Source organism: Anabas testudineus, chromosome 5, assembly GCF_900324465.2.
Source record: "Anabas testudineus chromosome 5, fAnaTes1.2, whole genome shotgun sequence".
Classification (NCBI taxonomy): domain Eukaryota; kingdom Metazoa; phylum Chordata; class Actinopteri; order Anabantiformes; family Anabantidae; genus Anabas; species Anabas testudineus.
In genome coordinates, this window is record NC_046614.1 from 6,089,979 (window position 1) to 6,112,495 (window position 22,517).

Genomic DNA, 22,517 nt, shown 5'->3' on the forward strand with positions numbered 1-22,517 from the left:
TAATTAACTAAAAATAAATACATTTCCCACAGAGGACATGAGAAGAATGTGTGTATGGTGAGAAAGTCTGAGCCAATATGTAATAGGTACAGGTTAAGTGGTGGTGGGGGGCAGACCTGAGTGAGTAGTGTTCAAGGCAAACACAAGAGGGCATCACAGCCCATAATATTACCAAGCAGGACGAACCTGGCCTCTCAAAACCTTAAAGCTGCATTTACAGAAGATTTAGGTGAAAAATAATACCATTACAGAGTTTTAAGGTTAAGATGTAGTTTGCTGAAAAAATCAAAATGCATTCACTGAAATTAATTGTATTCTTGATATAAATATTGTATTACATACCCAGAATTGTGAACCAACAGTTGCTGCACACAGTGCAATGGTTTACAGTAAATAAAATAAAAACATACATGTTCTTCTCACCCTTTCTGTTTTTCCAGGAACAAACATGTCACCATATCCTTAAGTTAATTTAATTACCAAATAACAGGCGTAACAAATAATAATAAAGTCATAACAATCATTTACATGTTGCAACTCACTTAAAAAAATCCCTGGTATAAAAAATATCAAAATAAAGATATTACGAGATCGAGAGAGCACTTTTGCGGAGTACGGTTATATTTTCACTGCTCAGCCTCTCTCTCCTTAGAGCCCTCCATCGTCAGTCTTAACAAAGATCAAGAAAAGTTAAACTTCTGAACTACAACATTGTTTCTTTTTCATTACAGTGTTTCTTTCCATGATGTTAAAAGCATCTGCTTCTGTTACTGCTGTTTAGATATAATAACCTACACAAAATCTTGCTGATTAAGCAGTGAAGCAAGGTTATTAAGGCACTGTTGTGAGAACACTGTGTCCTTGTCCTCTCCTGCCTTTAAGGCTCCTGATGGTTTGGCTTTGAAAGTGGCGCGCCTGGGTTATGGTATAAAAACATGTAGGAGTCACACAGTAGTCTGCGCACCAGTTCAGGAGCCTTGCAAGGGTTGACCCGAGTAAGCTCCTCATCCGGCTGGGCCAGGAAGTCGCCGAGCTCCGGACAATGTTGGACCTCGGGGATGTTGTATCCACTTCCATCATCACCTGTAAGAAAGAGTGGCCTTATTAGACACTGGCTCAAGAAGAGATAAAGACCAGTAACGGACGTCAGAGCTGGGTCTTATCAAATACTGTGGAGGCTGCATTATCAGAAAATAAAGCAGTCATTGGAAACCACTTCATAGAATAACCAAAACAAGTTTGCGCACACATCAGAATAAAACGTAAGAACACCCATTAACAAAAATAAGTGAAAATCCATCTTACCGCATCTGTCTGCCATGCTGTCGAAGAAGAGCCAAGACTGAGGGTTAGGGCCGTATTTAACAAACGACACATAGTGACTGGTTTGAATGCAGAGCACAGCAAAGAGCTGCATCATGTGCCTGGGCACAGGAGCGTCAGGAGCCACATTAGCAGGAACCTCTAGTGCTTTAGGGGAGTGACCGTGCCGTGAAGGATGAGTGTGCACCTGTGAAACAAACAAAAAAACAGTCAAAGTTTTTACATGAGAAGTTGAGACACTGGGACACTTACAGTGGCTCATCTGATTTACCTGCAAGTTGCAGGTAGTGCAGTACTGTTTGATTCTTCCGGGCTGTAGTTTGCGATCTGGTAGACACTGAAGACACTCGTACTCTGCCAAATGCCCGCAGACAAAGCATTCTCTTGGAGCTGTTGGGACATGTGGATGATTTATAGGGGTTCCTCATTTATAGTTAATGGGTTTTAAATAGGGTATTTTATTCACATGCGATTGTATATAATTTAAATCAGCTTCTGTTCCTCACAGTTGCATAGAAGATCTGTGATGTCCAACTCAGTGGAAGGAATGATGTGAGAAAACATCTTATACTTGTTTCCAAACCTTGGCATCTGAACCATTAGACAGGACGGCACCTGGGTGACAAATTGGAATGGCAATTACAAGGTTACACGACTGTTTAATAAAAATCTTCCTTGCCTTTTTTTTTTTTTTTTTAAAAAGCACTCACCTCTTCAAACTTGAGGTCCCCTGACAAGCAGGATGTGTCCAACAGCTGTTGGACGGTGGGCATCTGTCCCACCTGCTCTTTTTCTAGAAAGATCTGGAAGGTGTAGGCACCCTGACACGTTTCTTGTCTTGATCTAAAAAGAAACAGAATGTCAGTAACTCAACTTTCACAACCAAACCAGAAAATGTATTTAATGCCGGACAACTCAGGTTTGTACCTGAGCTTAAGCAGAGGCTCTATGCAAAGCACCTTCTGAAAGAGGACTGTGATGAACTCCTCTGGATCTGCAATGACCCAAAACAATTAAAACATATAGTAACGTAAAAACATGCTTCAATATGTTGCAGCGGCTGTTAACACTGTGTGTTACAAGATACGTGGGCATACCTTTTTCCTCTGTTTGAAAAGTGTTGCAGCCGAGCTCTTTACGGAAACTCATCACACTTTCAGCAGGCACAAAGCCTTGTCTGCAATGAACAGATTGGTTATCAGTAAGCCAACATAAGAACTCTCACACTGACTTAGCAGAATAAACAAAAAGACACACCTTTTTATGTAATTAAGTTGAAAGCACATACAATCATGTTAGTGAATAAATATTGAGTGCCCTTATGATAATGACAGGGAGTATTTGTTTACCACTTGACATCATGTAAAAAATCATAATGTTCTTGTTTTTCAAACTGGATGACAATATAAGGCACGAGCAAAGCAAAGTCTTAAAAGACATTGTTTATACCTGCGTAAACAGTTGACTATTTTTCTCAGAGTGCAGGTTATGGTTTGTTCTTTGTCGGCGGGCTTCTGCCAGATATTATCCAGGGTCACTGATGAGCTGAACAAACTGAAGCAAAAAAAACACACCGTTTTATCAGTGCTTATCTGAATACAGTTCACTATGCTCAAATGGCTGCACATGATCTCCTCCAAGTAAACATTACATTGTGTGAGATTAAAGTAAATCTGAGAATACTTTGCAACAACAACATGTGAGAATCAAATGCCCTGAATGGGGGGTGACCTAGTTTTACCTGAAAAGCGTAGCATCAAGGTAACAGGAGTTGAAGTGACCCTGAATCCCTTTCATTCTTCCAACTAACAAAGACAAGGCCTCGGGTTCAGGGACAGGTGGAGCATCCTCTCCTGAGTCCTCCAGTGAAGGAACTGAAAACAGCAAGCAAACATACAGTCACACAGATAGATTTTTGTTTTGTTGTCCTTCATCAGTAGTAAATTAATAAACACAGACGTTATCATTTCAACTTAGCATTTAACTTATCATTCTGCAGCTGTTTCTAATCGCAGTCTAACTGGGCATTTCACACGAGTCTCCAAGAATAATGGTTAATCTGCTTGTCCAAAACCAGGGAGTCCACAGGACTGTCAAACTGATTTCATGTATAAAAATTAACACTAAATCCCACCAAAGGTAGGAGGCTGATTCATAGTTTTTATTCCTACACCTGATTGTTGAACATTCGAGCATGGGATCAAAAGTTCAGAGTTTGCTCTGACACAAACATTTCAGAAAAAATATCATGACAACACTATCAAATGTGGTATGTGTCCAACAGGTTTTATAGAAGACAAGCAAAAGTAGGAGTGGCCAACCTGCAGGTGCTTCTGTGGGTTTTGGGGTCTCCCTTCCCGTGGAGGAGAAGACAAACCGGCTGTCGGGGCTGCACTTTGTTACAGGAACGAACAATGCTGTGTTCTCTTTGCACGTGAAATATCTCTGGTTTGCGTACTTCCCATCAGAGCAGCCGTTCACCTCATAGTCCTGAAACAATGTACACCAAATCGGATATGGGGTGAATAAGATGCTTAAGCAACAAAAACAAAAACACACCTGTGCTAAATTTTATTCACTCACCAATTCAATCCCAGCCCATTCACCAGTCTTCCCTGTAGGAACCCCCAGCCACCGGACAACACCGTACACTATGATCCCTGAGTTGGACACCACCTCCACCATGGATCCTACGTCCAGGGTCACATGAGAAGTGCTGGTACTTTGTCTCTGAATGACCTTCTGCTCTGTCTGGGTGTCTCTTACACGCTGTGCATGAGATCCTATGTTGGGCATGGAGTTCATGCGTGTCACCGCTTTTCTGTTTAGACCTGCACAGAGATACAGACGGTGTATGTAGGTACGGGAAGCTGGTGTCATATGAGTCATATGACTTTTTTTTTGTCACATGCTTAATCACACTTCATCAGATTAAATTCTAGCTAATAAGACACAAGTTTAAACATGAGGTATGTGGACAGGTCTCAAGCTGCAAAAATGCTAGACAAGTTAACAATGATGAATCTAATTGTTCTGCATTCCAAAGCAACAGGACCAGTTTTGCTTGGCAGATACAAGGACTGCTTTCTCCGCAGGCACAGGTGCTTGGTCAAGTGACATGATTTTAGTTGCTGATAGTGAGCATTGGCTGAATTTGTTTGATAAAATCTGCTATCCCGACGGTGACTCTTAAAGAGCTAGGGATGCAGTGATTTTGACCTCTTTACTTACCCCCGTACTGGCCATCTTTCCAGTGCAGTCCCAGCGGGACAGAGTAAGACGGGACCACCTGGATAATGTCGGCAGCACTGAACAACGACAGAGGAGCAGGTTTCTTGGATGACAAGGTGTGATCACTGTCCTACAAGGAAGAACAAAACAAAGTTCCTGAAGGGAAAAACAGACTCTCAAATACTTTGAACGCATGTGGTTGCTCGTGCTCTTGTCAATGTCGTGGCAATGTTTTGGCTGATAACCTTGCCTAAAGGTGCACAGATCACTGGTGAATCTAAAGGTTATATCAGGGAAGACGAGTAATTATTGGCTTCAGGGTAACCTGCTGATAATCAGGTTATTTCTGTTTTCGGCACCGTACCTTGAAGCTCAAAATACAAATACATTTCCTTACCACAAATTCTACCTCAAAGCCAAGCATGTGCAAGTCATCTTTGTTCTCCTTCCTCCCAATCAGCATCAGGTTCTTCACCATCCCGGGCAGGTGACCTCTCCTGTGCTTCACCACCACCAGGTCATCCTGAGACAGCTCACAGACGGCCAAGAACAGCTGGGGGTTGCACAGCAGATCCAGGCGTTTGCTTGCGGAGGAAACGAAGAGCAGGAGCTGCGCCTGGTGACGGGTCAGAGGGTACGTGTCCTCTGCCCTCACCACTCCGCCTCTCTTCGGGCTCCCCACGTTGGTGCCGCTGCTGTACAGCAGCCCCATCAGCTCTCCGCGCTGCGTCTCTCCCTCCACACGGCCGATACATCCCCGACAGAAGCCTTTCCTCGACTTTCCTCGTATGACGATGAAAAACTTCTCTTGGACTACAGTTTTGGGCTCCATTTAAACCTCTTCTTTCACCAGTATTGGATTTGATTCCGTTTTGAAGAAGATATTGTGCTTGTAGACTCCTGGAGAAACACAGTAGAAACAGCGTCTAGTTCAAATGGGAGAAATTACGCACGAATAAAATAGATACATTCCGGTTTAATAATATTCACTGTGTTATGTTACACTATTAACGACAGGGTAAAAAAGTATATTCACGCGTATACAAACTTACAATATTGAGGAAAATTGTGTAAAAACTACTATTCACACAGTTCTTATGAGTCTATATTGTGCCACGTTGAAAATCGGATCCAGGTCTTTTTAAACAAACTAAACAATGTTGTAGGCTTCCTCCAGCAATAACTCTGCTGCAATCATTGAAAAACAAGTTTAGTGTTGTCTTACTTACTGTCTCTATTTGACTGATGCAATCACTCCGCGATCAGAAACTCAGCATGCAACATGTTTTAATTGCTCATTACTGCAGATACATCCAAAGGTAATAGATTGCTCCGTCATGTCAACTACATCGCTGATGTGATGACATGCACGCGTTTTAATACTGGCCTACATTTGACCGACAACACCCAGTCTTCAGCCCACAGATTCTCCGCCCTCTCAGTATTTCCGTAATGATACGTGACTGTACACTTGATAAGAATAGGGAGGACATTGTTGACTACATCTTGTAACTTTAGCTCCAACTGACTTAATCATATGATCACCTGGGACGTGGGAATAGTTAGTTATAGTTTTTTGCTATTATTGTCCACACTGATCTTAAAAAAAACACATTGGATGCCATCAGATCATGACACTTCTTCAAAGGGAATATAACTCACAAATAACAAAACAGTGCCAATATATTCGTTTTTATTGTAGATGGATCAAAAATGTTAACAGTAAACAGCCAAAACGTTTCGAGTCACATGTTTGTTTGCATGCAGACTTTACACGTGTTCAGTCCAGAGAACCTGTCAAGAGCAGGCGTCACAAAATCCTCCACAGTAAAGACAAGGATCAAATAAAAGCCAGAGCAGCAGACAGTCTGTGACATAGTGAGTATGCATGTCTGACACTATCTCCACAGCACATCAGCTTACATAACAGCCCTAATCTTCTGCAGCTTGAATGTGCAGAGTGTCCCCGTGTTACATCAGCTGGCAGACATTTATATCTTTGCAGAAATCTATTACAAAATGTCAATCTGGGGTGCAAGTTTGTTGAGGATACCTCTTTTATTAAGTAGTGAAGAACATCTTGCCTTCCATAAAAGCAAGTACATGTTGCAGGACTGCCCTCTGTTGGCAGATGATCACAATACCAACACAGGGATAATGACTACTACTATTTGACAACTTGACCTTTTCAGAAATTCTTTTCAACAGCACGTTCATAAGGACTAGAAATATACAGATAATTAAGGTATTTCTATTGGCTTGATGACATCTTTGTTCCTCACGATCCCCCGGACATCAGAGTTTGTCTCCGCACTTTGAAACCAGCTGCTGCTTTCATTTAAAATCTCTACGCTCTCCTCTAGAAACGGCAAGCGAAAGGAGAGAGAATGTGGAAAAACAGGAATTGACTAATATTAAGCAATAGCTTATCTAGCAAGAAACAGTGTGTCATGGATACTGTGACATTTACTCACGGTCAATGAGACATCTGTTTGGCTGAAGTTGAGGGTGAAGGTCTCTTGGGGAAATGCTGTCATTTCTCCCTTTATTGTGGGACAGTGCAGTCATCAACACCTAAAACACAAACACACATACACAAAAAGCTTTACAGCAGCTCTTCTTCTGATTCAGATGTCAAACCTCTCCATGCAGAATGATCAAACCTGTGTGATCGCACTAAAACTCTGTGGTCCTCCTGAACTGCTTAGTGCCATGAAGATCCCACATCTCTGCTGCGCTGGCAACACCAGTGTGGGCATGAGAGATGTCAAGGGCCTCTTTCCTGGCTGGATTCTATTTCTCTATGGCACAAATAAAGCAGAGGCCTCTAAGCCAACATTTTGTAACTGACTGAATGCAGTGAGTGACATTTCTGACAGTAGAGCACCTGGCTGATTTGTTGCCCTGTGGCTTTATTTGGCCAGGAGAAACCGAGGATGAGGCTGTTGAGAATGACGCCGGACCGAGTTACGAGTCTGCTCCCGAATGTCCTGCTCAATGAACTGAGACCAGAAAGACAAGAGATAAGATATAAGAATGTCGGCATGTTCAGCAGCACATACCGCACATATCCTCCTGGTGTGATCATTAAGGCCACCACCATCACCTTGCCACTGATACCATGAGGTCATCTGATCCCATAACTACTACTTGTCCGGACTGTAATTCGGTCTGGAGGGAGTGGATAGAGTTGTTGTGCCGGGGTGTAGAGGCACGAGTGAAATTGATCCTCTGGTGACGCACATCGGTGTGATTCTTACTTTGGCAAGAGCAAAGACAAAGTTAACTGAAAGTTCATAAAGTGGCTGACGTAATGATTTGTTGGCCTGTTTCCCCTCTTGTTGTAAACTTAATGTTTGATGTGAGTTAACATTTGGAGATTGTGAGTTTTCTAACCTTTCATTCACAAAACAATATCAGCCAATCTGTAAAATAGTCTAATGAGAACAATCTTTTGGTCCTGCTCTAAATCACAAATGTGATTCCTCAGTACAGTTTACCTCAGCATGTCAGGGTGCAGTTTAGTCACTGAAGAGTTATTTTTAGGATCCCACAAACCACTGCCCATCGCTAAAACAGCTTTGAGGAACTTTAAGGAGAAACAGGAAAAAAAAACAACCTTACATATCATCTCAACTAATAACAATTTCATGTAAGCTTTCAGATTCAGTACCTCAGTAATCCACTGGTATGCTTGATTTTCTGAGGTATTGTTGTCACTGAGATGGCAGCCCCCTAATAAGTTGATATAAGTTGATATTGCTGATATAAATGCAGCACCAGTGGACGGAGGAGGAGGAACCTGAATTAAAAACTCTAAGACAGAAGTAACACAGTATAGATGAAGGTTGCAAGAATATATTTAGCCTGTAATGGTTGAGTCAAGTTAGTATTTACCATTAAACAGGCCCTCAAATGGTTGCTCTACTACTACACTGTAGTTATGCATGTCTTCTCTGCTGAGGACCCCTCCATTCACATGCACCTTTTGTATGAGGCCATAGAAAATGATGATAAACAACAGGGGATTGAATGATAGTCTAATTGACATAAGCTTCCACACTGTAATTGTACAATTAAACCCTGCCGTTTGACATGTGGACACCATTTACCACATCCACGACCTCTTGTGAAAGGTTCCCATCATAGAAATTTGCCAGACCAGCCTCTAGAACTCGTGCCAGACCAGGCATCCTTAGAAATGAACCAGAGCGCAGAGGTCGGCCACCTGGAAAGAACGTGTCTGTGAAACGCTGTGATAGCTGCTCGCCTTTTACCTTTGATATAGCCTCAGCTGGAGAAGAAAACAGATGAGTCACGTCCCAGTATATGATCATGAGTTGAAATTGAGTGAGCAGGGTGACAAAATGGGAGCAGGGTTTGACTCACCGAGACTGAAAGAGACACTGAAACCTTCTCTGGCTACAGCAGCGGCTCTGGCGACCACATCCTCCCATGGTAGACTGCAGTGATTTTGTGGCAAGACATTTTGAGTAAAAGCTAAAAATAAGAAACTAAACAGCAGAAAGAAGTTACTGAACCATAGTCTCTCACCTCCCATATAGGTAGTGAGCATGATGTAGCCCTCTGAGCATACCAGGCACTCCTACTTGTAAACCTTCCTGAAAATAGATTGTTTACATGGCAAATAAATCTAAAATGTTAAATGCTGACACTCTCCTAGCCTGTATACCGTATATTCATATTACCTTGAGCTCTGAAACGTGCAGCATCTCCTCTGTAAGTGTTTCGGGTGGATTTCCCTGAAAATCTATCACCCTGGTTTTGTTCTTATGGATGTCATGAACCATCATCACCCCACCACTACAGGAAGAATACCCACAAATTTGCTGTCAAATCCATGCGTGTATTAGAGAAAATACAAACTACAAGTCAGTTACATACCCACCAATACCGGACACGTGTGGATGCACAACACCCAGACACAGGACGGCAGCGATGGCTGCATCCACGCTGGATCCGCCATCACGAAGGACTCTCTGGCCGAGTGCAGTGCAGCGCTCATGGTCTGACACCAGCACACCTTTTACAATCACCTAAGAAGCAACTGTGATGAGAATGCAGTGCTGGTTCAAGCAAATGTTAAACAGCATGACTTACCAGACTTTCCCCCAGATAAATATGCAGGACCAAGGCAATGGTCACCCCAACAGCAAAGATGGTAAATACAAGATACAAAGGCACAGGCGTGTCCTTTTCTTTCTCTTTGAGGTTGCACAGGCTGTCATCAATCAAATTTGGACTGACAGAGGCCAGCTGCTTAAGAGGCACCTCTTTAGGGAGATGACTGACATCTATAGCAGCAGAAAGAGAACAATATGTAGCATCGTGGAAATGTGGTTTGTTGATTCCCAGTCAAGTGTTTAATGACCACCAGAGATCCTGTGTGTTTTCTCCCTTGGCACCTGATGAGGTGATTTACACCCGTAGTGTTGCAAATTAGCATCACGGCACGTATAAAACAGAAGAGGAATTCAGAACTAGGGTTGTTAGCTGTCACTCTACTTTACCTGGATGCTCTCACCGTAGTTTTTATTCAAGTCACAGGTGAAATCAGTGGGTGGTGAGCCATCGGCCAACTGAGATGAAGCAGCAAAACTTTTGTAACTATGAGTTGACTGATTGTTAAGTTTAGTTTCTGGAGAAATATTCATCCCTGCAGGACAAACTTAATTCAAGAGCACACTAGTAGTTTATTGTACTTCACAAACGGCATTCTTCGCTTTTCTTAATATATAATTAGGCACAGCCGATACAATTAACAGCCAACCAATGAGACTTCAGCACTCGCACAAAGGGTGAGCAGTCCTGTGTCAGTTGGACATTAAGATTTTACTAATAAATAATGCAAAATATGCACAGTTATTATTTTTTATTTTGTCTAAAAAGGTTCACACCAAGTACATACAAGTAGTAGCATTTTGATACACAAATCACATCACTTCATTCTAAAATGCTTGAGGTTATATTTGCACAGGCTGCAATTGCTTCATCTACATGTATCAAGTCACTTACACACAAAAAAAAACATGTTTCTCATTTCATGAGGTGAGTGTCTTCATTCCACATTCATATACAGTACAGGATCCAATGAGCTGCCTATGAGCTGCACAATTGCTGTAATGGGTCAACATTAGATGTATAGCTTAAATCTGGCTGAATGGAAATGTGTGAAAACAGATGTAACCATGCTCAGCTCGTAGTTGTGTATGTGTGTGTGTGTATTATATTTTAATGTGTTCACTGGAGCCTCAGTGGCTGAGGTTGCGATGCCCTGGCTGTTGGAGGTGGAAGGAGTGATGCTGGACTCCTTGACGAACACGGTTTTGTCGCTGGATAGTGTTACGGGACATGTGGTGCCGGTCGACCCATGCCTTAGCCTTCTGGATGCAGGTTGATTGCGTCACTTCGGCCAGAGCTTTAGGCTGGGAGAAGGAGCCAGAGATGGCTGGACTAGTGGTGCTGCTGGTGTGAACTGTGAGCTCTGGTTCTAACGCACTGAAGAAAAACACAAGCACCAGTTCAAATCAGTTAAGTTGTGGATATGACACAAACATTCAAATTAATCCAAGTAATTCAGTTCAGTAGTATTTCACCTCAGATTTAAAAGTTTCTTGTTAAATTCTACACAAAGGACTTCTCTTTCCACCTCACCTTGTATCAGTTTCCATGCTTGCGACTGTGTCTCCATGTGTCTCCAAGTTTGATGGTTGGGTGTCAGCCTGTGACTCCTGGTTCTCAGCTGTACCTGCCTCTGCAGAGACAAAAAACGGTTAAAGATTTTCTTTATAATTAGTAATAAGTTAAGCAGGCGCTGAAGTTCTAATGGGAAACAAAAAGGTGAATAATTATGAAAAAGGTCACAAAATTACACGACACATGCAGAATGTAAAGAGAGGTAGGCCCTCCAGTGTATTGTGAGATAGCATTTGACATCACCATGTGACTTAGTATATGACCTCTTAATTCTAATATTATTTTGTGTGAATCGACAAGATGCTAAAAAGCAAAACGGATAAACTGCTGTGGCTTCAGGACCGACCTTGATGACTGACAACAAGCCAGCCTTCTTCCAGCACTTCCCCTGAAGACTTGACAACTTCAGGGGTCTCCTCCTCTCCCCCAAAAAGCAGACGGCTGAGTGTTCTGAACATTTCTCTTTGTCTTCTCTAGATGTGTTTGTCTTTACTGTTGTTTTCCTTCTTTTCTTTTCTCAGCAGGAAACTCAGCTGTTGTAAGAGTCACAGAAGACAATTAGAAATAAAGAAAACAATCTGCTGATAGAGTTATGACCATGTTCACACAGCATCATATTCTCCTCCAGTAGGGCTACATTGGGAAAGGATGATGTCATGAGACCCTTCCTTCATGATTATTTTTCAAAATTCAAGCCATGTTTGGTCAGCTGACTAGGAGGTCCAATGATATTTCTTGCATACTGAAGTTTGAACAATGATGCCCACTCCCCCAGAATTTCATTGTTAGGGGTTAGGGGTCCATCTGTTTGCACAAATATGGGGGAGGGGCTCCGTAATCAAACATCTTGTTAGTGCAAAGCCTGGTGCACACCTATCATTGGACTGAAATGCCTCTCTTCATTAATACTTGATAATCACAGGCATCATGTGCACGTTGAATCAAAGTTGTCTCAATGGCTGAATCCTGTTTAAACAATTTTTACCCTCTGTATTTAGATCGCACTCCTCAGTTTAACTGTAACGTTAAACACTGAGGAGTTTCAACCAGTCACCAACATCAGTAGCGTTTAAATCCGATTTCTGACTGATAAACGAACAAAATCCATCTCGGAGATCACAACAGTGAGGCTGCTCTTCATTGTCTAACAAAAACATACACAGTAACGTGAACCTCACCTGCGCTCTGCGTCTCTCAGTGTGATCCGCAGACCATCACGGGCTGTCGACTGTTCACAGTATCATAAAAATGTTTAAACGCTTATTAAAGCTCGGAGATGCCGAACGAAAACACCGATGTTGTTGCTGATTTTCTATTTCAAATATTCAACCGACCCCAAACAACAGGAGGCCCGCCTGCGTCCCCGCCCACCCCGGAGTGGTCCACCAATCAGAAGCTGCGAAGTGAGCCAAAGAGCAAACACTGCTGTCGAGATGAATCTCCCCAAATGTTATTCTTATTCGCTTGTCCAGAGAATTAAAAACTATACTAAGAGCTGAGTGGTTTGACCTCTAAGCGTGTCACCAGATTTCAAAGAAATAACAGACACGATCAAATTAAGGACAAAGTCCGTTAAGGGCTGGCCAGCAAGCGACAAACTAAAATCTACTATGGCTGTAAATATGAATGATGTTTGTTGAAAGTGTCCTTGGTGAAGGGTAACTAGATGCCACGACTCTTCTTTCAAATTGAAAAACCAAATTCTGTATGAGCTTGTCCAAATAGTTCAGAAAACGTAACAAGAGACACATTAAAGCAAACTCTTTGCGGGCATATTAGAGGTTCCTGCATAACACAGTTTTTGCCTTCAAGGTTTCTAGTAAAACACTGTGGTGTGTGGGAACCCTGTCTACTGCAAATTTCATGGTACCCTTCCACCAAAACAGAAGACAGCACATTCTTTGAAATAATTATAACTGGCACGGACAAAACAAAAAGAAATTTATATTCTGAAGTGTTTGATTTTATAGCGTCATTTTAAATAATAGCCTACAATAAATGAATGTTGCCTGGACAAAAGTGATGGTAATACAGTAATATGGATGGTAATAGAGTAGTTGCATGTTTCAGCTTTCCATATTCAAAGGTAATCAGATCAGGGCTCATAAAAATCCTTTTCAGAATAGTCAAGTGTTTAGCCACAGCTTTTGGCTATGTTAGTGCTTTAGCATAGCCGTACGCTTCTCTCCAGAGTTCCTTGATAGTCTTGAGAATTCATTGTGACCTGCACAAATTTGAGGCCACCAAATGCAGCAATGTTGCCAAGGTTACATCCGAGAATATCGAGTAGTCAATATTTTAGCTTTATCTCCATCTGTCTTTTTTAATTTTTATTTTTTTTTTAGTAGTCCTACATAGACCCCGCTGTTGTTCGAAATGCAACTGATGGTGTGATTAGACAAGGGCATATCTTTAAGCTCTCTCTCAACCAGCACACCACATTGTACTGACCCACTTCACACACTCATGTTTCATGCTTCTTGCACTGGGCATTCGGGACAATCATCGACCCTAGTGCTCACTGCACACCTTTCATATTACTATTTATTATTACTATATTATGCACTAAGTCACTTTAAGTATGAACACTCTACAGCATACTTGCACACCCCCTGGACACTTCTATTTCTATTTATACTACACTCCTTCCCACACAAAATTCCAAATTCTATATATTTTTCTACATTGTTCACCTAGGTACACCCAGGTTTTATTGTTTTATTATTTTCTTATATTTTTCTCATATTGTTTTATTATTTTCTTATATTTTTCTCATATTTTTCTTATATTGTACATTTGTAGTGTACAGATATTTTATTCTTGTACAGATATTTTGTTCTTAGTTAAATCTACTTCTACTTGTACAGATATTTTATTCTTGTACAGATATTTTGTTCTTTATTCTTTTATTCTTATTCTCAGTTAAATCTACTTCTACTTCTTTAGTATATTTATTTCCTATAAACAGTCTTTAATAGTCTTTTATTTTTTAAGGTCACGGGCAGTCGCCTAATCATTTCAATGCATATCGTACTGTGTATGACTGTGTATGTGACAAATAAAATTTGAATTTGAGCTCTTTATTCTCCACTCACACTGTCACTGTCTGGTATATATACAATGGATCTTAAACTTCTAAGTTTTCTTCACTCAACAACTTTGACACGACTACAAGACGACTGTGTCCTTTGCTTTCTCTGGTACATATTCAGCATGGTGCACATGATGATGTCCAACAGTAGAGTGGCTTCTTTTTCCATTTAAATGGGAATGTAAACATTTCATTATACTTGGCACAAGGTGTCTCCTACACCACTGTGGAAACTAACTTGTGGCTTCAAGTTTCCACATAACACTCATGTGCAGTGTGCTGCACTGAGCATGTGACTTTCTGTCACTTCAATCGGAAGGCTCCTAGAGTCAAAATCTGTCTAAACACTTTTCTGTCAGTGAAGGTCAAATAGAAAGAAAATTCACAGACATGACGAGACTTGGATTCATTTATACTGTATAATGACAGGAAATTGCAACTCAGTAGTCCACACTACTGTTTTTACTGCAGCCAATAGAAGAATAATAGGAGACGGGTGGTATAGCGCCACCTAACGTTAGTTAACTTTGGAGATACCACTACTACCCAATTTCCTCCAGGAGATGGTGCAGTTACACTACTGAAGTCTTTAAAGGCTCTGAGATTAATTGACTGTCGTACTTTAGGATGGTTTCATTAAAATTCATTAGTGTGGCAGGTGACAGAAGTTGTACTATACTACAAGAAGACACACGGGACCACTACACAGAATAACTATTCATTTTTATTTTATAAAATAAATAAATAGAAATAATTCCAACTAAGTAGAATTCTTGCTCACATTGGTGCGCTGTTATAGCTTCTGAATGTTTCTCAGGATTTATTATAATGAATTATTATTAAGAACACATTACAGATGTGGACATGGGTTTATAAACCCATTTCCAGGTTCGAGGTTCATTTTCACATTGTATTTAAGGTAACTTGCTAGGGTTGCTTCACCTTTTCTCTTCTCTGCAGGTTAACACGGTCGGATTCCTGCGTGCGAACGACGTGACACCCGTGTTTTTGTTGTTGTCAAGTGTGTGAGCATGAAGGCTTCTTCCTGCGCAGTGATATGGGAGGTGGGGAGGGCCCTCGGGACGAGCACACCCCTGCCGCCTGTGTCAGAGTATTTTAGAACAGAGGCCAGCATTTAGTCATTCTGCATGAAAGCTGCACACATACATACCCCCCCACACACACATACACACACACACACACTCGCACTCACACTTGTCTGCTGAACTCGTGGACTATAGGAGGATATTTCTCTGTCTCCAAAGGATCCGAGAACTTCGGTTTGATTTACTTTTTTCTTGTCCGGCGAAGCTGTGCGTCGTGACCACAGGATACTTTTACGCACAGTTATTTAACAGTCAAAAAGGACAATGCCTCGATCTTTTTTGGTCAAAAAGTACTTCGCTAAACAAAAGCCAAACTACAGTGAACTGGAATGTCAGAATGGTGAGTGAAGAAGTTTTTTTTTTTTTTCCTTCCTTGAATGAATTATGAAAGCTACTCACACGAGTGCGCAAACATGATAAAAGCACCTGTTTACTTCAGTGTAGTTGTTGTTTTCAAATAATGTCATAATATTTTGTAAATTTAGTGTGTTTGTGCCTGGATCTGCTAAAAAAAAAAAAAAAAAAGTAGAAGGAGGAAAAAAAAAAAAAAAAACAGGCTACTCCCCGTTCAAGTCGGGGCCCGTTAGATGCGTTTTCCCCCTTTCTGCAACCAGACAGAGCTTCATTCATGTTACAAGTGTGAATACGTGGGAGGAAACGGCCCATGAAACCTTCCCATGACTCCAGCTTTATGCTCAGTAAACTTTAAGAAAAACAACAATTTACAACCAAATTAGGAAGAGAACGTGTATAACTGGTGAAAGTATGTTTCACCAGGCGACAAACTGTTGTCTGTTCCTGTAAAATTCAGTCAGATGTTAGTGAGCGTTCATGTGTTGTCTGATAGCGGCTCTGGGTCTTAACCATCCTCTCCCTTTTTTCTCAGACACTTCACTGGAGAGGTATCCTCTTGCTGAGCTCTCATCAGGAGACGACACCTCTGGTGCCACCTGCTTCACAACAGGTCTGGTGTGGGACCTGAGCGTGCTGCCCACCCTCTACCTACCCACCACCCAAACAGAGCCCTCTGCCACCCCGGGTCCCCTGGACCTCAGCTCCCCATCCAGCCTGAGCAGCAACGCCAGCAGCAGTGGCGAGGAGGATGAAGGACGTACATCAGACCCCCCGAGCCCCGAACCCGTACACACGTATGCCCCTCGCCAGCGGATGAAGTGCACCGGCGTTATGGCTCATGTCAGTCCCCCAGAGGAGGAGGAGAGAGAGGCTCCTGTCACAGCAGCCCGACCAGCCTTCCTCTGCAAACACTGCCCTAAAGAGTACACCAGCCTGGGGGCTCTGAAGATGCACATTCGCTCACACACTCTACCCTGTGTGTGTACCACCTGTGGAAAGGCTTTCTCCAGGCCGTGGCTTCTGCGTGGACACATTCGCACACACACAGGTAAGACCCACGTTTAAAAGACGCTCCATGACACCCACGCTTCCACATCTGCTAAATTTCCACTTGACTGAGAGGTGAAGAAATCAGTGTAAGTGTTGCGGTAACACTGTAGCTCTACAGTTGTCAGTGTGAGTCACAAGGTCACTCCCTCATCATTTGGGCTGTGATGAGAGGGAGCAAGATATCCATAACAATCAGCTAGATGAGCTCAGCACTTCATCAGCAGACATTATCACATAGGGAAGCCCAGTGTAGACCCTGCACTCATTGATCACTCATTGTGTTTAATGTCCCAGCAACAATGAGTCGTCAGCTGATTATCTTATCACGGCTGCCGGGGAAGACAACAGAATAGGGACGCAAAAGTGACAAAAGGGTCTAAAGAATGCCTGAAGGCACTCTGCTATCATTGAGCACCTATACCTGCAGCAACTCGTGTGCTAATCCCATTTGGCTCTGATTGAATCATGCTAATTCACTCAGGCTCTGACCCCACCATGTCTACCATGTGCTTCTTCATTATCTTCTGGATGTGTGTGTGTGTGTGAGAGAGGGAGGTGCTAATAGAAAGCTCTTGTGAACCCAGCCACCTGACTGTTGACAGTGAATTCATATAACGTGTCTTTTCACCCTTTTCTCTCCAGGTGAGCGGCCGTTCTCCTGCCCCCACTGCAATCGGGCCTTCGCTGACCGTTCCAACCTGCGGGCCCATTTGCAGACCCATGCCGAGGTGAAGAAGTACCAGTGCAGTGTCTGCTCTCGCACCTTCAGCCGCATGTCATTGCTGCAGAAACACAGCTCCTCAGGGTGTTGCTCACCCACGGCATGAGACGTCATGGACAGAGACAGAGGGACCCCCTCAGAGCTCAGGGTAGTGGAGGGCTAGTGGACACCGAAAGCATGTCTGCACAAGCCCAACTGGCCTGCAAGGCCACAGAGAGTATAAAAAGGCCTGCTTTAAGAGACCGGGAGGAAGCTTCATTATGGATCTGTCTTTTCAAGCCTCTTAGCCTCTCTGTTTGATGAAAAAAAGCAGCCACGGAGCTGATTTTGTTCTAATGTAGACTAATTTCTCGAGGCTGGACCAGCTTTGAACTGAACAGTGCAGACACTCACTTGATATCAGCCCCTTTGTTGCTGTTGTGCCCATTCCAAAGACCAAATATGTAGTGAACTTAATGGGGTAAGAGGTGTTCTTTCCTGTCTCTGTCCTGGTGCCGGCCAGCTCAGGATCATGGCCTAGACACAGCTGCTGAGAGGTAGGGGTGCGTGGGCGGAATAAATCTCTCAGCATGCCTTAAAACACACACACTCTCACACACACAAAAGCAAATGCACACACAGCTGTCCCTGGTACTGTGTTGTAGATAGACGAGGTGCTAACAGGTGCTACAGCCATGACCTTCGCTGGTTGATAGCAGGTGACTTCCACTGCCCTTGATTTGCTTAAGAAAAAAGAGGAAGCATGTCATCACAAAAGAATGGCATCGGTTAGTCTTTTTCACCCATGGGGACCATTATAAGCCTCTATTTTGACTACATCCAAACCTTCTCTTTAATCTGATGACTTTCAAAGATAGGAAAAGCCGTTCTGTCTGTTTTCCAAAGAAGCTTCAGTCTGTAGCTCTGCTGCAACATGAATGACCATGCACTCAAGGTTACCACAGTGTTAATAATACCAGCCAAAGCCATACCTAGTAACGTATATGAATTTGTGCCTTTAAATCTTATTACCTTAAAACCAAAATGTGCCTGTTATGTTACCTCAGTATTTGTGACTTCATTAAAAAAAAACTGTAATTGCAGTATTAGTAGAAATTAGCACCAACTAGTTTAAAAATGCAATAAGGCTGGGACCAAAGATTTTTAAAGTTTACACCATGAAGACATGGCTGCCTAATATGTGATCAGAACTCTGTAAATGGACAGTGCAAAGACGTGTACAAAGAATTTTATAACTTTTCATGAACATTTTATGGCAGTGTTTTAGAGTGCAATGTGCTGATGACATGTTATTTCCATTTTGTACCATGCTTGTGTGTTCACTTCTACTTTTTGTATGTTGTAACTGATAAATTTTCATTCAATAAAGTAATTTATGTTTATTAAAACACACTCATTTGCATTAGTTCAATAAACAGCCTTGTACAGTTGTAGCTGATGTAGAAATGGGCAAGTCCATACGTTAGTCATAAAAGGCCTGTTTGATTATTAACTGGGAGATTTCTGTTCAGCATCTCGACATTTAGTGTGGGGAGTGAACTGAATGGTAGATGTGCAGGTGAACACACCGTGTGATGGATGGGAACAACTGAATGCACCTGCTTCCAGTTTCCACCTGCCATCTACTTCTCACTGTCACTGTGCAAACACTGCTGGAAACGCAAATTTAGTTAAAAGAGAACTTGAATGAAAGTAAACTTCTGTTTTCAGTTAATCCCAAGATTTAGATTGATATATGCTTATTACAGCTCTTCAAATGATCTTCAGATGAAATTCTAGAAAGATAAACCCCATGATTGCAGTGTGTGCATTTTTTTTTTCCTCCTCAGATAGAGTATAAAACTCTTTCTCCACCTTGACTGTGAGTCAGAGTCTGCCCAGACTGGAACTTTAGGTTCCCATGGCTCCTCTGCTCTCAGTCAGTAAGTCAAGCCACTAGTCAGTCCGTCAGTTAGTCGATGTGCGTGGGCTGGGGCCCAGCTGGGCCAGCACAGAGTGAGGTAAGCTGTTCCACGGCACAGTTCCTTATTTCCTTCTGAGTCAGGGAAATGTGCTCACAGCTACCAGCTACCACGACCACTGCAGCATGTAGCAGTGATTCACTTCATAAACATGCAAAAACACTTACACAGACACATCTGTGCATGAACACCAATCCAGCCTAACATGGACCTAATGTGAGAGTCCCTGGTTTAGGTTCCTTTTGGCCAGTATTTTCTCATGACTTTTACACAGGATGCTCTTGAATGAAAGGGTTATTAAAATCTCAGCTGTTAGAGGTTAGCTCAGGACTATTTTGATGATGTCAGCTGGTATGTCCTGAGGTGAGGGTGTTAGCTCGGCTCAGACAAGACAATTGTAACTTGGAGTTTACTCTCAAGCTTGCTTTTTGTTTTGACTTTTTTCTCTGTCTCTCCCTTCAACTTTTTTTAGTAGGCTACACAGCTGAGATGTCTTTCCAGAGCATGCAATGGGTTGTTCTATAAAATAAAACATTTCAGCACATCTTTCTTTCTTCTCCATTCTAGTCTCACCGGACAAACATAAGCACATACACAGCCTCCATTTGCCAGTATAAACTGATATATTTCAAATCTTTGCTGCATCACACGACGCTGTACTTATTTCGGTCTTTTTATAGAGAAATGAAAACACAACATGCTCCCTTTCTTGTTCCTTGGGGAGAGTGGAAGGCCTGGATCTGAAATCTGAGTGCATTTTCCTGCTGTGTGCTTTACAGTGCCAGAGCACTCACTGTAATTTACCAAAAGTGGCTGCTATTTATGCCATAAAGCATGTGTTTAACATTCCTGAACCCCACTGTGTTTGTGTATTCCTCGCTCTCTCACTCGTTCGTTCTCTCCCACTCACTCTCTGTCTGCCTCTATGGCTGTATTTCTATTTATGTGTGTGTGTGTGTGTGTGTGTGTGTGAGTGTGTGTAGTGAGTGGAAACGGTCCCTACAGAGCACAGCCCTTTCGCTCTTCACAGAAGGATCATCTCTCCCCCTCTGAGACAAAGCCGAGAGGAAGTGGGAGTTTACATTGGCCTACTTTACCCAAAAAAGCAGCAATGGGTCAAAACGCTGCAGAACTCGAGTTCTGTTTCTGCTGCTGCCACTGTGGCACTTTGCCACTGACACCGCAACGTCCCATCCCCCCATCGGGTGTCCCACCCAACATTGCTCTTTTAGTTTAGCTGAAGTAGACGACCACGATCTTAAGGGAGGCCTTCGGTGCAGCAGCAGTTTGGTCTCATGGCCTGGGAGACAGGAAGGAGCTGTCAGCATCTCATAAACAGGACTCATCCTGCACTCATGACACACAAGATCTGGAGAAGACTCTCTCAGAAAAAAAAACCCTCAGGAAAATCTTCCGGCAGTGGTTCATCCTGATGCTTGTCAATGACCCACTCAAGAGGAACCATAACAAAGGCTCTGAATATGCGTAGGCTGCCTTTCACACGTGTGACTGTCACCTGAAAGTCACTTCACTTTGAGTTGCAGTCACTTGAGAGGAAGCTGATTCTCAGCAGTGGACAACACAAACAAATCATAAACATAAGGAGACAGGACTTTGGCAAATGTAAAATCAAAAGAATTGGCATCAAGAAGAATGGAACCACCATTTTTGAACTTACTTAGAAAGACAGAGTGGGCTTAACAGTATTGAAGCTATTAATCTATCCTCAGCTACACTCTACTCCCAAAGCACCTCTCATCTCTTGTTTCACTCACTTGAGCACTTCATTACTGCAATGTTTAGGTGCTAATAATTTTGATTGTCTTTGATTGAGTTCTTGTCCCTAGAAGATCATCTGCAGTGTCACCGTCTCCCCGACCTAGTTATGGGATATGAGTATTGAAGCGAATGTCAGAACATATCAAATAGCAGCAACAAGCCAATAGGCCAGAGACACAACTGCTGCATCTGGTAAATAAGAAGGCCAACAGTGGTAACACCACAAGTATGCTTAATGATGGATTTGATCAGGCTGTGGAGTTGCCCTAAGGCTGGATTGGAGAAGTGGTTGGGTGGGTTAGGGGATGGGGGTAGGGGGTGCATATTAAAGAGTAATGAATCACACACTCAGTCACAGGGTCGCCGGCTATGAATGTGCTCTCTGTTGGTTTTCCTGGAGCCTGGAGTTTACTAACTGATGACGCAGGCTGGACTTGATCAGAGACATGTGTTGCTGCGGACTCGATGCCAGTGAGAAGCATAGCAAAAGAGCGAAGGGGGAGAGGTAGAAGGATGGATGGCGCCTGAGCTGTTTTTCCTCTGTGTGTCCTTCTGGGCATTGCCTCACATTGTGGCTGATGGGACTAGAGAGGAGAAAGAGGGAGAAAATAAACCCTGGGACAGGAAACTAGAGATTCTCAGAGTATCCTGACCCAGCTTTCTTAACCATCATTACTCCCAAATTCTTGTGTGGCAACAGTGTGACTGCTGTACACAAGAGCAGCTAACACAGATTTTGTTCTGACCTTAACAGTAAGAAGAAGAAAAAAAACTGATGAGCATAATGTTACACAAAATCATCTCAGGCTGATGGGAGTGTGTTGCAAGTTAAAACCAAATTATTTTACACATAGGAGTTTTGACTAAATGAATAGGTGTGGCATCACCAAAGTAGATATAGTAGTAGAAATCATCCTGTGGATGACGTCTGTACCACATTTCACAGCAGTCCAATCCAGTGCTGTTGCAACATTTCATTAAAAACCACGTCAACCTCATGTTGGCACTAAAACAGTCAGGAGCAATTATCCTCACACTACTAATGCCTTTACATAATTCAATAACAATGAATCTCTTAATTTTTAAGATGTTCCTGTCTGGGCTAAAGTGGTGGAGACACCAAACACACACAACAAAATTGCTATCCACAGAGCCACCACCTAAGCACAGCTAAAAAAATAGCC

At 42.5% G+C, this 22,517-nt stretch overlaps 5 protein-coding genes across 6 annotated transcripts; 1 reads left to right on the forward strand and 4 right to left on the reverse strand.

The window, feature by feature from the left end:
* Positions 1-253: 253 nt before the first annotated feature.
* Positions 254-5,944, reverse strand: cyldb (cylindromatosis (turban tumor syndrome), b). Of its 2 annotated transcripts, none has more exons than XM_026347457.1 (14): positions 5,784-5,944; positions 4,952-5,454; positions 4,555-4,684; positions 3,907-4,154; positions 3,645-3,813; positions 3,065-3,197; positions 2,773-2,877; positions 2,421-2,500; positions 2,251-2,317; positions 2,034-2,166; positions 1,830-1,938; positions 1,595-1,713; positions 1,306-1,510; positions 254-1,083 (listed from the first exon to the last, which is right to left on the reverse strand). In XM_026347457.1, the coding sequence occupies exons 2-14, from the start codon at positions 5,384-5,386 to the stop codon at positions 878-880; spliced, it is 2,139 nt and encodes a 712-aa protein (XP_026203242.1). In that variant the 5' UTR covers positions 5,387-5,454; positions 5,784-5,944; the 3' UTR covers positions 254-877. The 2 variants fall into 2 exon arrangements, with proteins under 2 accessions (XP_026203242.1, XP_026203243.1); XM_026347458.1 differs by having other exon boundaries at positions 4,952-5,480.
* A 1,360-nt stretch (positions 5,945-7,304) lies between these two features.
* On the reverse strand, positions 7,305-8,266 carry LOC113153715 (glutathione hydrolase 7-like). The gene is made up of 4 exons (XM_026347460.1): positions 8,228-8,266; positions 8,055-8,143; positions 7,661-7,813; positions 7,305-7,556 (listed from the first exon to the last, which is right to left on the reverse strand). The coding sequence occupies exons 2-4, from the start codon at positions 8,120-8,122 to the stop codon at positions 7,382-7,384; spliced, it is 396 nt and encodes a 131-aa protein (XP_026203245.1). The 5' UTR covers positions 8,123-8,143; positions 8,228-8,266; the 3' UTR covers positions 7,305-7,381.
* A 121-nt stretch (positions 8,267-8,387) lies between these two features.
* On the reverse strand, positions 8,388-10,234 carry LOC113153714 (glutathione hydrolase 7-like). Its single transcript, XM_026347459.1, has 8 exons — positions 10,100-10,234; positions 9,676-9,869; positions 9,460-9,611; positions 9,264-9,378; positions 9,109-9,176; positions 8,944-9,017; positions 8,667-8,848; positions 8,388-8,539 (listed from the first exon to the last, which is right to left on the reverse strand). Exons 1-8 carry the CDS (start codon positions 10,227-10,229, stop codon positions 8,441-8,443), a joined length of 1,014 nt encoding a protein of 337 aa, XP_026203244.1. The 5' UTR covers positions 10,230-10,234; the 3' UTR covers positions 8,388-8,440.
* Positions 10,235-10,438: 204 nt separating this feature from the next.
* On the reverse strand, positions 10,439-12,606 carry tp53inp2 (tumor protein p53 inducible nuclear protein 2). The gene is made up of 4 exons (XM_033325993.1): positions 12,450-12,606; positions 11,618-11,804; positions 11,230-11,329; positions 10,439-11,073 (listed from the first exon to the last, which is right to left on the reverse strand). The coding sequence occupies exons 2-4, from the start codon at positions 11,727-11,729 to the stop codon at positions 10,827-10,829; spliced, it is 459 nt and encodes a 152-aa protein (XP_033181884.1). The 5' UTR covers positions 11,730-11,804; positions 12,450-12,606; the 3' UTR covers positions 10,439-10,826.
* A 2,885-nt stretch (positions 12,607-15,491) lies between these two features.
* snai1a (snail family zinc finger 1a) lies at positions 15,492-18,981 on the forward strand. The gene is made up of 3 exons (XM_026350158.1): positions 15,492-15,808; positions 16,355-16,870; positions 17,515-18,981. The coding sequence occupies exons 1-3, from the start codon at positions 15,733-15,735 to the stop codon at positions 17,697-17,699; spliced, it is 777 nt and encodes a 258-aa protein (XP_026205943.1). The 5' UTR covers positions 15,492-15,732; the 3' UTR covers positions 17,700-18,981.
* The last annotated feature ends 3,536 nt before the right edge of the window (positions 18,982-22,517 follow it).

Bases quoted from the DNA above. Each gene is read 5' to 3' on its own strand.
- cyldb (XM_026347457.1), bottom strand. From the start codon at position 5,386: ATGGAGCCCAAAACTGTAGTCCAAGAGAAGTTTTTCATCGTCATACGA. The intron at 4,685-4,951 runs GTAAGGAAATGT...TCTTCCTTGTAG, and splicing joins GCTTTGAGGTAGAATTTGTG to GACAGTGATCACACCTTGTC. The intron at 1,939-2,033 runs GTGAGTGCTTTT...TTTGTCACCCAG, and splicing joins GGGACCTCAAGTTTGAAGAG to GTGCCGTCCTGTCTAATGGT.
- LOC113153715 (XM_026347460.1), bottom strand. From the start codon at position 8,122: ATGGGCAGTGGTTTGTGGGATCCTAAAAATAACTCTTCAGTGACTAAA. The intron at 7,814-8,054 runs GTAAACTGTACT...CTCTTGCCAAAG, and splicing joins CTGCACCCTGACATGCTGAG to TAAGAATCACACCGATGTGC. The intron at 7,557-7,660 runs GTGATGGTGGTG...TTCTGGTCTCAG, and splicing joins CTCATGGTATCAGTGGCAAG to TTCATTGAGCAGGACATTCG.
- LOC113153714 (XM_026347459.1), bottom strand. From the start codon at position 10,229: ATGAATATTTCTCCAGAAACTAAACTTAACAATCAGTCAACTCATAGT. The intron at 9,870-10,099 runs GTGAGAGCATCC...CTGCTGCTATAG, and splicing joins TGACTTGAATAAAAACTACG to ATGTCAGTCATCTCCCTAAA. The intron at 9,018-9,108 runs GTGAGAGACTAT...AAATCACTGCAG, and splicing joins GCTCACTACCTATATGGGAG to TCTACCATGGGAGGATGTGG.
- tp53inp2 (XM_033325993.1), bottom strand. From the start codon at position 11,729: ATGTTCAGAACACTCAGCCGTCTGCTTTTTGGGGGAGAGGAGGAGACC. The intron at 11,330-11,617 runs GTCGGTCCTGAA...TTGTCTCTGCAG, and splicing joins GCTTGTTGTCAGTCATCAAG to AGGCAGGTACAGCTGAGAAC. The intron at 11,074-11,229 runs GTGAGGTGGAAA...GTTTTTCTTCAG, and splicing joins AGCATGGAAACTGATACAAG to TGCGTTAGAACCAGAGCTCA.
- snai1a (XM_026350158.1), top strand. From the start codon at position 15,733: ATGCCTCGATCTTTTTTGGTCAAAAAGTACTTCGCTAAACAAAAGCCA. The intron at 15,809-16,354 runs GTGAGTGAAGAA...CTTTTTTCTCAG, and splicing joins TGAACTGGAATGTCAGAATG to ACACTTCACTGGAGAGGTAT. The intron at 16,871-17,514 runs GTAAGACCCACG...TTTTCTCTCCAG, and splicing joins ACACATTCGCACACACACAG to GTGAGCGGCCGTTCTCCTGC.